General features: G+C 42.8%; 1 protein-coding gene across 1 annotated transcript in view; it reads right to left on the bottom strand.

The window, feature by feature from the left end:
- skila (SKI-like proto-oncogene a) overlaps window positions 1-16,733 on the bottom strand; it is a 28,814-nt gene that overhangs the window by 3,846 nt on the left and 8,235 nt on the right. The window contains exons 3-5 of the mRNA XM_020591551.1: window positions 4,245-4,340; window positions 3,521-3,609; window positions 1,609-1,751 (exon numbers count right to left, since the gene is read on the bottom strand). Of these exons, the coding sequence (XP_020447207.1) occupies window positions 1,609-1,751; window positions 3,521-3,609; window positions 4,245-4,340 (328 nt within the window). The remainder of the gene's footprint in view (window positions 1-1,608; window positions 1,752-3,520; window positions 3,610-4,244; window positions 4,341-16,733) is intronic.

The raw sequence follows: 16,733 nt of genomic DNA, 5'->3' as shown, positions 1-16,733 counted from the left end.
GGGAGCCGGACAAGAGAGAGAGGCAAGAACAGCTAGAGGGAAGAGGAAGTTCAGGAGCAGACAGACGACAGACCCAGAGAGGACGTGGACATGGCTGCCAGGAAAGGAGAAACAGAGGGTGGAGGGAAGAGAGGCAGAGTGGTTAGAGAAGAAAAAAAGAGGAGCAGAGCATCTGAGATATAAGAAAAACAGCCTGGTAGTCAGATGTGGTGTAATGGGGCCAGACAGGAACCACTACTGCATATGCTCTAACACACACCTTATTAATGCAGGCTTCATATACACACTTTAACATGCGCATGAAAACACACAAGAGTGCAGAGGTCACTGTGATTCCCGCCCCTCTTGTTCATCAATAGTGAGGGCCCACAGAGTCTTTAGGTGAAGGTCAGGGCATGTTCATGTGCATACTAGCCACAGGCTGGAACACACAGTGTGTGCATGAATGTGCATGAGTCAGATGGTAGTTTACTGTAGGTTGTGTGTTTACAGTAAGTATACGTTTCTCATTCATTATGTTATCTTACCATGATCTGCATGTCACTTTGGCCTGTGGTTTATGTATGTAAACTGTGTATCCAACGTACATGCAGTAAGCACAAGTATTTATTAAAGTAGATTCTCATACAAGGTTCAGACCAGAGTACGCATTTAACAATTTAAACATTTAATTAGTGGTTTATAACACACTATAATGTAGGTTACAGAGATATATTTTCATTGTAGAGTATTTATCAATAGTTGTAACATAAAAACATTTTATATTATTATGACTGTGTTTTACTATATTGTCATTACTTATCTGTTTATACACCAACCCACAGGAGGAATTTCAGTTTATAGTACATTCATAAATTCTTATCTGTTTACAATGTTAAATAATATTTCTGAGCATGAAATTTGACTTTACCTCTCATGTTGGTAATGTAGCAAGCCCATGGACCATGAAGCAATACTGCACTTCTAAAGATGATAATTTAATGGAGAAAGTGGAGATAATTTCCTGTCCTCCCACCTATTTTCAGCTCTGGGCTTTTCAGCTTCTTACTCGAATGAACATAAACATAGAGTGTAGGCTTTTACATTTCCTTTCGTATGAAGGTCAAGTAAGATGGTATAGTGTCTGTTTTATTCCATAGTAGTAGACTTGAGTGCAGATGAGCAGATGATTATAGCATGCAAAATGACAGAGTGAAGAAGTGTGTAGGACTTCCTTGCTCAGTATACGCCTGATTTGTATCCTCTCTAAAGGGATGACCATTTTCATTACATCTTAAAATCAGATTTGATCACATTATTTTCCTATAAAGTCCACACAGCCTTGCTCCACTGTACAGTACCTCTCTAACCTGCTTCTCCAATATTATACTTTTTGGTCATCTTGTTCAAACTAACTCATTGTTTCAAGGGTTAAAGCTAAAGTTGATGATGTGAACTTTGGATTTTAATGCTCCTAGTCCCTGGAACATGCAGTGCTATTTCATTCTTTCTGATCGCCAGAGACAGTATGTAGTACCTGGATATGCATCAAAGTCTTTCTCTGTGCATCTTTCATTGTGTTTGATACAAGCCAACTTTGTGTATATTAATGTGTGTATCATCACTGACCCATAGGCGGCTCATTGTGGCCCAGCACTCGGTGGCTGTAATGGTGTTTGAGCAGCACTCCAAGCATCTCCGGGCTTATCTCCGCCTCCCTCCGCAGAGACACATTAGGGGCCACCATCTTATCGTAGGTGTACAGGTAGTAACTGAGAGGGAGAGAGAGAGATAAAAAAAATAAATAAATAAAAAGAAGACATTTAAACACTGAGCTGACCTCAAATGTTGATCAATCCTTATTAATGTTAACCCTGAAACAAAAATACTGAATTTTATAGTGCAATGAAATTCAATTCCTAGTTCTCCTCAAAGACACACGGGTGGGTTATGCTGCTAATTATGTGCTCGACATACTGAATCACGCAACAGTTTATTCTAAGCCCTTTACATAGTTGAATCCGAGTGATAAAACAAAAGTCATCTGGTGACTGTTTAACTGAAACTAACAGCACCATTTGAGCTGAAAACTCAGTGTGGAATATGGATACTTCTTATCATGTGTTTACAGAATCTCTGCAGAACCAGACCCTCGGCTTATCACACATGTCCAGGTAGTGGGTACAACTGAGAGAGAGATGCACTGAAGCCACTGAGCCAACACTATTTGTCTATTCTTGGCTGCATGGAGGGAAGGGAGGGAGGAGAGAGAGAAAGAGACCAACAGATCGAGAAGCAGATGGAGTAGAAGTTAGAGAAGAGACGCTTTGAGCCCCTCCCCCACCAGCAGTGCCCCCCAGACTGAGCTGAGGCTGGAGCTGAACTAGGTTAAGCATGACAGCTCAGAGAGGCTCTGCCCAAAAAAACTACAGCAATACCAACCAAGCCTTGCTGCCTCTCCTCTGGTTAGAAATGAGCCACTGCCTGCTCGCCTTCCAGGGACCTCAAACTCCTTCACATCAAACAGTGTACTAATAATGGATGTTGGCAGTAACCCAAGTGCTGTGGACGTCTAGCACGACGTTTGGCTGTAGCAGAGCATTTCATTATTACTATGGCTGCAGTGCAAAAGACATGCTCCAAATTTGTCTGTGCAAGTCCCAACTGGTTTTGGAGTGTAGCAGTAATGTGACGCTGGCAGGTGACCAGAAGTCTAATCCTGCCAATTTGTTTGTCTTGACGTCTGCGAGCCTCCACACAGACAGCATGTGACGGCAGTCACGTGCAGCTGTGGTGCTGTAAACCATCTAATTCCAGGATTTAATCTGGTTCAGATTATTGTGTGAGCTATCAGAGTGCCATATCCAAACACAGGCTGGTATGCTCTGCGGAGCAATGGAAGGAGCAAGAGAGCAACAAAAGAGAGGGTTTTTGGAAGAAAATTGGGAGGGGGGGATGAAGAACAGAGGACAAAGAGGGGACCCAACAGTACACTACTGGCAAATTGGGGATGGAAAGTTCATTTACTGAGAAAGAAACTGAAGTCAAATTGAAACTATTTTTGGTCATTTTTGTACTAAAACAGAAGGACAAAGCACATACACAAAGTCTACACCCACACCCGCCAAAAGAAGAACTTAAACAGTTAGTGCTTTTAATGTTCTCTAGTAAAACAAATCAATGTAAACTTGAATAATTTTGTACAAACCTAAACAAATTAGAAGCAAAAAGTCTGTTTAAAAAAAAATCTTGTTCCTAGAACAAATGAGTCAAATTCAGAGTTCTTTTCCAGGAACACACAATGCAAATGTATCTAAATCTAAAAAAACAAAAACAACTAGAGGTATAATGATTAGTCAATTAATCAACTGACATTAATCAACAACCATTTTAATAATCAACTCACTGGCTCATTTGCTTTTCCAAACAAAACTGCCAGACATTTGCTAGTTTCATAAAATGACAAATAAAAATAATTGTTAGCTGCAACCCAAAACTGGTGTGTTAGTGCTGTTTAATCAAGATGAATAAGGTGTAGTACCTGGGATGGACCAGGGTGGGATGTCCTGGCTCCTCCTTGATGTCAGAGAAAAGTGGGTTGAACATCAGAGTTGGTGGAGAGGTTTTCCCCTGTGGGAAAACAAAATCCACACACATAAATATGACACACCACAGCATCACCTCTGTAGCTGTTTTGTTAGAGCCACAGAGGCAGTGAATGACAGCTTCTCTAGGTGCATTTATTGATCTTTGCATATAATTTTGCTGCTGAATAGGTGAGTTATCACAGTGACAATGACATGCATGCCCACCCGCACACACACAGAAAGAAGCAGCAGGAGGAAAAGGCAACATGCTATGCTGCACATAGCACTCCTGGAGCCATAATCTAATGAAGCTAATATGCATGCATACACATGAATGAGAGATCATCCATCATGCATCAGCTGAGAGAGGTGTGTGTGTGTGTGTGCACATGTTGGAGAAAAAAAAAAGAATCATGATAAAAGAGCTGCTCCCCTGTGCGTACATGTAAAGGTGCAGCAATACGGAGAGCAGAGCTTCTCAGCAGCTATATTGTGTATTTCTTAACAGGTCAGAAAGGAGACACAAGCTGCTATGAATGGGTGAAAAGAGTCTGTGTGAGTGTGACCCTGAGAGCTGACCTATGTGCAGAGGAGGGGGATGAGAGGAGGGAAATGCTGGATTGGTAGGAAGAAATGGAGAGAAGGTGGATGGATGTGGCGAGGGAACCGACAACTGACCTTTCTTGCAGGGTCGGCATCAGCCATCTTGCTACTGGATGAGCAGAGGTCTGCAGAGGTCTGTCTTGGCTGGCTCTCCTCCTCTTCCACTGCCTTCTGAAACACATGGAAAAAAAGCAGTGGTTGAATAGACTGGCAAACACACAGCAAGGTTAAACAAACAGAGAGAGACAAAGCCCCCAGGGTGTGCGAACACATCTGTTTGAATATTCTGAACAATTAAAATGATGCACACTACTGTCAATGAGCATCGGAATGACAGGGAGAAAGTGAGGTGAAAAAAATGACACCTAGCACTGTGGTCAACAGAGGGGGAAGATAGAGATAAATGACTTTTAAACAATATGAAATAGAGACAAATGACATCCAAGAAATAGATCATGGAGACAAATGGCATCAAAAGTGAAAAGCACGGGTGAGCTATGGCCTGAGCAGACTCTGATACGGTGTCAGAGAAAACCAAGATGGCAAAAAAAAATGGATAAGCTAAAAGCAGAGGCTGAACGAGCCCGCTGAGGAAGAGCTATGAACAAAACACAAGAAACGCCACACTGATAGTCAACATGGCAACAACATGTCTTGTCATTATCTGCTTTTCAATGTGATTCATTGGTAAATCCAGGAAACGCTCGGCGAGAGTCCACAGGCTGATGGAGCGGATGCTTATCTGCGGCAGACAGGCCTGACACTACACACTGACTGCCTGCAGCTCACACGACAGACACTGGAGGAACAAGCGTAGCAGTATGACCTGCTAGGCAGAGGAAGACGGGGGACAGAAGAAGAGAGAGAATCCAGTGAGGAGAAAGGTGCAAAGACAGAGCAGAAGGAAGAGAGAAAGAGAGAGAATGGTTGCTGAAAGCATCAATAATTGACTTAGTAGCCTTTTAAAGCCATCTACAACCGCTTATCCACAGAATGCACACATGCACGGGAGGACAGAGTGAATAAGAAACATACCAGCCTTTCATCAGCTGGACTAAAGGATTTACTCTGCACTAAACAGGCTAAGAGACACTGTCATTACCAGAGCCTCAGAATAAAACATCCAAATTACAGTGAGAGGTAGGTATTACCCTTACATTCATAAAAACCACTAATCCAGTAGCAGCTTTACATTAACACAATTCACCTGTTAAACATTTCACACACAAATTCACTCATAAGATTTCTACTCTTTTAAAGCAGTAGTTCAACATTTTGAGAAAGTATTTGCTGGTTCCAGATGCGAGGATTCTAAAATACAAGTATTTGTAGCCTTTCTCTGTTTTATATCATTCACCTTGGTCTATTGTATTTACTATTTTATGACATTTGAAGACAGTGAACAACAAACAAATAATACGGAAATGTTAGTTGCAGCTCTACTATCGTTTTCCTGTGCACCTGCCTCTAAAATAACAAATTCTTGTTCTTACTTTTCTTATGTCAGGGTTAAATAAGTACATGGTCTGTAACTATTAACTATGTACAGCACCAGACTAGCTCGTCTCCAATATGTGAATGTTACTGATCTTATCACTGCTGGGAATAAAGAAAATAAACAAACTAAACAACTGTCTAACAATATTACTGCAGGTCTGCATCTACCCCTATTTAACTAACTCTTCCTGTTATGTCACAAAGAAGGACCCAAACCACTACCAGTACTGATTTGTATATGTGTGAATTGTCCTGTGTGTACGGGGCAGTCCCTTATTTACAGGAGCATGGATGAATGAACATGCAAATGTAAAAACCAGAGCCATATGTACAGCCTATACAGAAGGGAGCTTGTCCATTTATGAGCACTTGTGGTTAGTGTCATTTCCTTTTATTCCAGAAGGCAGCACTGCAGCATTGGTAGGGGTGGGGGTTGGCCTGAAGGAGGGAGTAGTGAGAGAGAGGCGGCGAGAGAAAGACTGACAGAGAGAGACAGTCGGATGATGTCACAGGAGGAGAAAGACTGGAGAATTAACAGAACCAACAGTAACCCCACTGCAGTGGTGTGCAGACAAGCTGGGACCTCGCTGGATCCATTCCCCCCTAGAATCAAAGTTGTCTATATTTGCAGGTTTCTATAAATGTGTGTGTTTGAGGCACTCACTACGACATTCCCCTAATCACATTCCCCTGTCACTCCTCATTCAGACGTAAGCGTGTGAGAAACGTACAGAGAGTGAGCACTATGATGTAAGGAATCTGAAACTGAACCCGAAACCATGATATAAATGTCCACTGTCTTTGCAGATGGAACCGAACTGTTACACACCTAGTGGGCACAGGGTCAAACAAGCATTAAGTGCAGGTCATCCTGAAGTCTTTCATCTACCTGACCCCAACACCAGCAGACACTCATTAAAAGGCTGGGCTCTATGTGAGCCTGAGAAACACTAGGAATGTGAGATGGCTGCAGGTGTACTATATGTGCATGTTTGTCCTCAAATAGACCCTACAAACATATGCCTATGTCACTCCCTGAGATTACTGCTCACCTGACAGTTGACAGTTTAACGCCCACCGCCCACCCACACCCCATGCTCATTACTCCTGCTGCTCTACACTCTCTGCTTCTTAATGAATGGGTGCAAACGTTGGCACATTTCAACGCAGCTGTTTTGCCTTCCAAACCCCCACTTTGCTTTACTAACACACACCGTGCTGATATGTGGTTAATCTACATTAATGAAGCGCCTCTCTTATTTGGCTTGCTTCTATGACACACACACACAAACCCCCCCCAAGTCGCCAGCCCTTTGTCAAGCTGAACCTCGTCTTATTACAATGTGGATTAGCATACCACACAATGGCTCTAGTGAACTCTGCCCTGCTGTTCCTAATCACCAGTGGTCTGCCTGCCATTGAAACACACTGCAGCTACATGATGCATACTGTTTTCAACACACATGGCTATGCAACTTTTACAGTGCCTAGGTCCACAGCCTCAGTTTAGTCGCACTAATGGAAGTGCATTTTGTGTCTATGTGTAGCCTACGTGCTGTTTAATCCAAGCATGACTGTACTACACAGACATCCATGACTGTACACCACCACACAGAGCAGGTGGAGCATAAATGCAATTTAGAGGCTTCTATGGCATTTTCTACTATTTCCCACTGCAAGAGCTAATACTCAATTTCCACCCGGAACACTTGTTGCCACAACTGTCCTTTTTGCTGGAAATGTACATCGAAGGAGAATTTGAAATGGAGACTGCCATGCTTGTGTTATCTTGCATGAACAGTGATCTAAAAAAGAAGTCTCATTTTGAGCATGTGCACTTTGCAATTACTTTTTATTTTACGCTAGAAGTGAAATTCTGCTCTGAGGCATTAGATTGAATAATTAGCTGTGCTACCAAAAGCACCACCATATCATTCATGAAGAGCTGATTTCTGATTGGGGTGAAGGCTTTCAGTTACACTTTGAGCTAAAGGGAGACACACAGACTCTGCCACGCAACAAGCAAACAAGTCCGAGGTCAAGCTCTTCACTATAGTCACGTGCACCCTCCAGATGACTGCGATCTCAGTGCATACTACATTCACAAAGTTATGTGTGACTATAAATACACAGTCCATCTCCATACACGTGTACATAGAGTACATACATGAGTAAGACTTGTCTCCCTGACACACACTAAAGTGATGCATTTTCCACGCAGCAAAGATGAATGTCACTTTTGGCTTTTTCCCGTTAGGGGTCGCCACAGCGAAAATGCAGCATGCAGCAAAAAAATCTGGGCGCAAAAAGAAGAGAGAGACATCTGTGAACAGAACATTAAATCGCAAACTGAATGTGAAATAATTTACAAATTGGTAAGTGTTGCTTCATTTGAATGAAGCTGAAAAGATTTTAGAGAACAATACAAGTAGAGTTTAGTCAGTTAGTTGATCGACAGAAAATCTAGCAACGACTGAGTCACTTTTCCAGCAAAAAAACCCAACTTCATTTTTTTGCACCACCTTCTTAAATGTGAATATTGTCTGGTTTTCTCTATTTTACACACACCACTGGGTTCTGGGCTGCTGATCAAACATTTGAAGACTGCCTTGGACTTTTTTTCCCCACTATCTTCTATTTTATAGACAAAGCTATTAAACAATAACAATATGCTGCTGAAATAGTAATTCTGTAAAAACCCTGGACAGACTAGAAAACACACTCACAGACACAAACACAACTAATCTCAACGAGTCTAATGGTAAATCTTATCTAGGACACAATAAAGAGTGTGCAAAGGCTTAGTCTGACCTTTCATTCGAGAGCAGCAGGTCTGTGTGTGTTATTACAATCTTTTTTAATATCCCTTCTGTGCCCTAAAACATAAACACTGTTGGCCCAGTTGTCTTGACATCTGTTGAAACATCAGTGGCTGTCTATGAAAACTGAAACAAACCTCAAGTGAGAAACAGAGGAGTAAACAAAACACAACTGCGCAACCCATCCTCCTGCTTCCTCCTCCTCCTCCTCCCCCGTTTGGCCATTCATGTGCCTGGCATTCAAAATGAGGGAAAGATTTTTTATAGCAGTAGAGGACATGGTAATGCTGCTCATTCTCCTTTTTCCTTTCTCAGAAGGAAGTAAACAGCCTTTATTTGGGTGCCTTTTCATTCTGCCTCAGACAGAGAGGGAGGAAAGGAGGAACACACACACACACACTCACAGACAGTCAGTCACACCCTGTCTGTTTCTAAACCACATCCTGTTCTGCTGAAGTCGTAAACCGTGTCAAAGATCAAGCTATGGATACACAGATATACTTCCTGGCTGAACCATGCTATGAGACACTGAAGCTTCTTGTCTGCCTGCTTGTGCGTCGTACAACTTTTCTCTTTAAACTCGTCATTTTTTTTTACTCAAAGTTCCCCCAGATGTTATGTAGCGTAGCCTTTTGCTTGCTGTGACGTTCTGACATATAAACCTTGGGATCTTGTTTTACTGGGGCCCTGTGCTCTGGTGGTTTCACCTAACCCCCCTCCACACACACATACAGACTCTAGAGGCCTTTATATGGAGGTCTTAATCCAATAAGCCATTTATCCAAGGACTGGGAGACACACTTCATTTCAGCAGCCAAATCAATAACAGCTCACAAGGGAACCAGGCAGCAAAGTGGGGCATTTAAAGGAATACACTTTTATATGGTATGAGCTCTCTGATTAACTCAGCACTGTGAAATGAGATGACTTGGTTTTATTTCTGAGTCTACTTGTTCAGTCCATGATGGGTTATCTGTTGTAAATGCTTAAGTCTTCACTTATATTGTGTGCAGAAAAAAAATTTTAAAAAAAAAAAAAAAAAAAAAAAAAAAAAAAGTTATTTACAAAAATATAAATACTGCCTTTTTGTGTTGTAGATTTAATTTTAAATGGATAAAGTTGCAATTTTCCCCCATCAATTTTCACTCAATATAGATTCTTAATACTGAAATGAAGGGGTTAAAACTTGTTTTCAATTTGGTCATTATGGATTAAGTGATAATATACAACATAAACTGTGCAAAAAGTGACAGGGTCTGAATACATTCTGCCACAAAGAGATTATTACCTGACTGGTTCAATTGAAGAACCAACATCAGTCTTTTGTTCAGGGTGTTCAAAGTGTCCGACCCTCCAGTTAGTGCTTAAGGGAAAAAAGGTATTGTATTTCTGGTCATCTGTGTTGAGACAAAGATTAGTCAACTTGTGTTTCTTTCACTTCAGCCTTGGACAAAGAGATAAGCTGTAATAAAACAGCCCAGGGCATAGATGAGAACAGGTCTGACAGGTGGACAGTTATTAGACAAACAGGTGACAGAGGGAAAAAAGAAAGAAAAGAACTGGCTGTGTGTTTGTGCCTCCCCCCCCACACACACACACACAAACACACACACGCACACCTGTTACTCCCTCTTTCCAAACAAGAGGGAGAGGAGAGCCAGACAGGCACACTGATAACCATCAGCCAGACCAGTCATGCCAGACTCACTCACGCACTCACACACTCAGGCAGATAAGGGCAGGTTCATTCCCAACTCGCTTTGGCTTCATGCCTCGGGCACATTCTTCAACCACATGGGTTCTCTGTCTAGACAGTCATCACACACGCATCAAACACGCACCGCCTTTTCCCATCCCTGAGCTCCTTCCCCACAGCTCCAGCTCCAGTCAGCCATTTTGCAATCCACACACATAGCCTTGATGGCTAGAACCAATGGGACCCAGTGGAGAAGCACTCAGTGGGAGTCTATGGGTGAAAATGAAGCGAGTTATAAAAGTGATAGTGTGTAATCTCCTCTTAATAAACATACACCCTACTGTCCACCTACTGTAGCTTTACCACAGACAGGAGTTTAATTTGGAAACCAGCTACTATATTTCTCTGAGATCCTTCATATAAAATGCAGCCTCTCTAAGCTCTCTTGATCAATTTTTCTATTAATTTTCCTCTCTCTCTCTCTCTCTCTCTCTCTCGCTCTCTCCATCCCTCCTCCATTTATCATGTTTCACTGTCAAATCCCAGGCAGTGGCTTCCAGCCTGAACTCACCGCAGTACATGAGGAGGGTTGTAATAACGTTACCTCATGAATGAACAGATTGTCTGACTGGAATACACTAGCTATGGTAACCCCCACGTCACACAGACACTAGCTAAGATACAGTACATATTAAAGTAGTGAAAGAAAAATACACATTGTTTATATTCAATAAACTGCCAGTTATTTTCAGGGTTAATAGATTTATTGTTTGGTCTATGAAATGTTATAAAATAGAAAGAAAATGTCAGAGTTCAATACGACACCTCCAGCTGTCATGTTTTGTCCAGCCAACAGTCCAAACCACAGAGATAATACTCAACTGATGCTGTAATTATAAATAGTTCAGACACAACACAAGAGGCCAGAAACACAACTAAATGATAACACTCTTCAAATCACTGGCCTTAAGTACAATATTTAATAATCATGAACAGACAAGGTATATTGTAAAACAAGCAACTGTTTGCCACTAGGTTAGATGTGACGCATTACAGGCCTGTTTCAAAATGGGGCCACTGACGTTCATCACTGTCTACACAAAGATACACGCTACACAACGGGAGTGTGTTTGAGTCAGTGAAGGGCATTTAAAAATCATCTATGCGCAAGAGAGCAAACTATCTGCGTACACGTGAGGCTCACTGTCCCTCGCACAGCAGCTTAGTGTGTGTGTGTGCTCTACTTTCCTTCCCCAGTGGCCCCCCACAGCGTTAAATACCGAGGCTGTCAGGGCTCACCTATGAGAGTCAAGCAGCGCAAGAGACAGACAACACACATAAATGCACATAGATATGAACAAACATTCCATCAAACAGCAGCATAGGAGGATGACGTAGTTTACCTCAAGGAAAATGCAGTGCACGCACTCAGACACACTTCATGCTCCCATCTACTGAGAATGAGGCCAGTGGGCCCCTGTCTTGTCTGAGGATGACTGTGTTCATCATCTGAGCTTCATCTGGGCCAGTGTGTGTGTGTGTGTGTGTGTGTGTGTGTTATTTCTAAAAACAAAAGAGAAAGTCTCTAGAGAAGCTGCAGCCATGGGACTGTGTTTGTAGGTAGGTTACTGGTGCAGACACACAATTACAGACACAGACACCACCACCACAAAAACACAAATTAGCTGCTTTGTTTTTAGGGAAACTGGCTTAGTATTCAAATGGATGAAACAACTCAGTGCTTGGAAACAGAGGGGAGTGAGAGAGCCGCATTGAGGATGAGCGTTGCTAAGCAGACTGAAAGCTGAGAGAGGCTGTCAGTAAGCCAGCAATGCCCTGCTATCACTACAGAGAGAGAGAAAACACAAAATGGAGACACTGCACGACCCTCTGTCTTTGTAATAAATTACAAAGTATTCACTAAAATACCTCAAAATATGCACTGAAGACTGCATTTAACAATCATTCCCTAGCTAAATGTACTTTACCTCAACCAGCAACAATAACCACATTGTAATTTGGTCTTAAAACAATTAGACACCTAAATTAGCTTATGTGTCTTGGTGAAAGGTGGAAATAAAGGTGCTGCACCACAAAAACAAGAAAATGGGCTTTGCAGTTAAATAAGTGACTGTTTAAATGCTTTAATGTAAGAGTAGGAGGTGGCCCTGACTAAAACCCTTCTTTACTGGCCGTAATATGCGGTTATATATCGATCAGTGGTTTGTTTACTTCCTCTTCAGCACAGGAGGGTGCGCTGCTGTAATGTGGAATACTGCAGTAAATGTCAATGCTTGGTTGGTCATTACTGTCTGCAATGTGGCTATGGGGAGGACGAAGAGGTAGGAGAAAGAAACGGGGAGAGGGTAAGGAGGCTGGCCCAGGATCAAGTCACAGCACCACAAAGAGACAGCTCCACCTGTCCGCAGCGCCCCACAGGGCAAAATTTACTACAGACATGGAAAGAAAGACACTTGCATCCACATAGGCCCTGAGCCCTATGACTGTTCTGCAGGGAGCTTTGCTCTCATCCATATTACATGCTGGAGCTTGTTTGAAGCCTCTACTGCTTGCCCCTGAACGGGCAGCTTGGCTTTACTGTCCCGGCCCCTGGGGCCCGCCTGTCTCCTCCACAGACACACACACACACACACACACACAGGTCCTGTAATGTAAATCCATCAGCTACCGTGACTCACTCTATCACTCCGTGTCACAAGCTCTGGTTTTCCAAACAAGTTTCTGAAGTCCATTCTCGCTACTTTCCCAAAGGCTTGTGGACTGCAAGATTCACTACTTACATTTTTAATCTTACCAAAACTAAATTATTCATCATCATCATCATCCTTTATTAGCAGACTCAAGGTCCATACAAAAAAAGAAATAAAAGAAAAAAAAGAAAGGATATAAAAGAAGAAAAAAAAATAAAAATCATAAAAGACATTTATACCAATGTTTCCACAGAGAGGATTGGTAACGTACTACACTAAAACCAGGATTAGCCAGCATCATTATAAGACTCATTATTGAAAAAAAACTCCAAACTTCAGATGAAACCTTCACAGAATCTACCCAAATTTGGCCTGAGGCTGCCATTTCTTTTCCACACTGCCTGTGCTGATATTAATACACCAGAGCCTATGACAGGTGAACTCAGTCCACACACACACGATCACCAGACTTCATTTATTAAAACAGTCACATTTCACAGTCACAGTCTGAGGCAAGCTTGATAACAGCCCAAGAAAAGTGTGGCTGGGTTTGGTAAATGTCATTATAGTTGAGTCAGAGCTCTAAATGAACACACCTGGGTGTAGATCAAACAGACTGAGCAAGAGACTGGGCCGGTGATAAATCTTTGTCCTGGCTCCACAGTGACGCTGATGCATAGAGAGTAAACCACAGCCCCGATGGAGCACCGTGACTCACGCTGCAGGATAGGGTTGGCGTTGTGACGGGAGGAAGTGGCTTGTGGTGGTTGTTGTGTTCCTGTATGAGTGTCTGCTTGTGTTTGACCCCATGACTTCCTTTAATCACACACTGCAGACTGTTATCTGCACAGTGTCCCATGCTACTGTTTGTATTTGTGTGCCTGTCATCTCTCTAATAAGAAATGTCATCATGTGGACACAGAAGGGTCACGTCAGGGCCAAGTCAAGTTTGACTTTGATTCATTATTTTATGAAGCACTTGTGCTTCACTAAATACAAATGAGGCTGCTCGGCAACCTTACCAAAATTTACCATCATCTGAGTGCAGACTAGATTTCTTCCCTCAACGTGAGTCAGTCCTATGAAGAACTACTGTGGATATGACGTCATCTGGAATCAGGATGTCCTTCAGCCAGTACATTTTGATAGTGATGACAAAGAGAATGTCTGGCATAACAAAGTGCACCTGTCACAGGAACTGGTTAAAATGTAGCTAGACTGTAAACCACAAGGCAATGCATCACTCTTCAGAGCATAAATCAAGAGCAATATGGCTCCATGAGAGCCAAGTCGCCCCAGCAGCCAGCCTGTTTTCATATGAGCAAAGTTGAAGCCAGAAGAAGACACAGAATCAGCACCACATGCTCAACGCACACACAAGCACACACTGGTCTGTTGCTTGGGGACAGTTAAGGAGGACTTGCCTATTATCTTGCATGCAATGATGTGCACTCACCAGTTTCAACCTATTCAGCCCATAATTAGGCTTCCATATCCCTTTCTGAATGGCAAATACAGATACTGCCAACTGGTGGTAGGGGGATTTATTTCTCATGCAGGCGAAGAAAGTACATGCTAGTCAGCTGTTGGCTGTAGTCTTTGCACTGTGTTCAAGTGTCGCTAGAACTATCGCTGCTAGTTCTTTCACGTCGGCTTGGTGTATCTCTGCCCTTAGTTTATGCTGTAAATGCTGTACAGTGGGGTTGAGGAAACTCCAGAGGGAAACAGTCCTCTATTTACAGGCTCTAGATGAGCTGCTATGGACACCTGAGGTACATGAAGCAAAGAAGACTGTATGTTTGCATGTGTGTCTCCCCTAAGAAATATCAGGGAGCCAGATGATTCCCATGAGCAGCATCACTGCAGGTGGGAATAGTGATGAGATAAACACATCAGCATTCAGAAAGGCAAAGCAGAAAGAGATGGAAGACTGGGCAAACTACAAAAATGTCACTAGTTCAACCTTCACTAATGTTGCTAACTTCACAGCCTTGCCCCGAGTCCTGACCGGTCAAGTCCCTGGTGAGATAAGTATTTACATGGTACAGAGGCTGCCAGAAGTGGAAGGGAAATAAACAATTGGAGGCAATTGGAGCAAAGGTAAGGCTGCGAAATAAAGGACTTAATGGTAAGCACCTATTCAAGCCTGGAAAGTTGGCATCTCAGTGTTTTGCTGTGCTTTCTACTTTCACCTGCACCATGGGATGAAGGTCAAAACTAGCATGGGGGTCACAGCAGGACTATTGTTGTGTACAAATAAGCATCTGGGGCTGTTTAACAAAAGAACGTGGACAGCTAATCAAACATCGCAAACAGAATTGCTTCCACATGGAAATGACGAGCCATTACATACAAAGCAAATAAATTACTGGAACAGTAGAGCAATGGGGATTTCCTCAATGATACAGGCTGGATATTTTCCCCCTGATTTCCCTAGGTTTGCAACTTGTGTAACTGATCAGCAACGTGTCTGGGTTGGGTGTTGTGGGTGTGCTGGGTGGCAGCCCAATGGGACTCACAACACACCTCTGATATCCTGTGCTCATCTCCCTGTCTGGGAGACTGGGGCTGTGAGAGAAAATATGAGAATGGCGGTATTAAATTTGTCTGTGTGTTTGCCATGTATATGGTCCTCCTATGGAAAATGTAGTTGCTGGGTCTCCATTTATATCTTCATTAATAGCCATTCCCACTGGGAAGACAGCACAGAAGAGTCTTTCAAATGCAAATGTTCTCTCTGTTTGGACATAACATGAACAGGCTGGCAGTCTCGCACAGCCCGTTTACAGTATACCTCCTTGCCTCCAATCCCTGCCCCCAGCACACATTGGAAGCAGCCCGACTTGACTGTCTCCAGGGAGACCAGACAGTCGATAGTCAATCTTCTCATAAACACATCAATTAATTAATACAAAGTCTCCTCATTATTCAGGTCTCATGCAAAACAACCTGCACAGGCTAGTCAGACATGTTACAATCCAAGCTGCTTTCTCTTCTTACACTCGTTTGAACTTGCAGGCCATTATATTCCCCTCTCTTTCACTTGTTATCGCTCTCCTTTCCTTGGAAGTAATAAACTGGTCTGACACCCTGAGGGGGTACAACCAGAGCACAGCGAACATGTAAACAGCCTGTCAGTCCAGGGCTCTTTTAAAGCCTGCAGGACATTTGGTTGGGAGGTGCTTGGCCAGTTTGTTTAGTCTGAGACTGCTGGCAGACGTGGCAGTGGCTCAACTGTATCTCTACTGACCTATCTCTGCTGCTTGCTGCTGTGGCTAGTTCCCACCAGTCCCAAAGCCAAGGAAACAGTCAAAAAAGCAAGCAGCAGCTGAGGTGGGAAACCACCACCAGCCAAACAAGAGTACTTTTTTTTTTTTTTAATGTGGAGTTGTAGCGGACTGGATAATCAATGCACAACCAATCCAAGGTGACTTGAACTGGTGGCTCTGAAGCCAAAAACGTGACAAGATTCTTATCTATTTAACAAAAAGAGTTAAATGACTGATGCTCTTCCCGTGAGCTGCAATACTGTCATGGAGCTGTGACACTAACCTGATGGTGACATACCAGGGGCCCCTCACCTCAGCAACCCCTACTTCGTAGGGTCCCATTTAGTCCTTTATAAAAGGCAAACACTGGCCTATGCACAGTGTTTTGTGCACAGAGAACACCACAACTGTCACAAACCAAACTATATACAGGTGTGACAAACTGTAGGTTACTCTGGGCCAGTTCAGAGAACATGCTGTGTATTCAGTATAAGTGGTTAACTGCTCTTTGGAAAATGGACAAACAGGTTCAGCTTAGATCTCGAGGAGGTTAATTTTCAACTTAGGGAAAG

The sequence above is a fragment of the Monopterus albus genome, unplaced genomic scaffold, assembly GCF_001952655.1.
Source record: "Monopterus albus unplaced genomic scaffold, M_albus_1.0 scaffold14.1, whole genome shotgun sequence".
Taxonomy (NCBI): Eukaryota; Metazoa; Chordata; class Actinopteri; order Synbranchiformes; family Synbranchidae; genus Monopterus; species Monopterus albus.
Note: the sequence above shows the minus strand (reverse complement) of the source record. Positions and strands in the feature narration are given on the sequence as shown.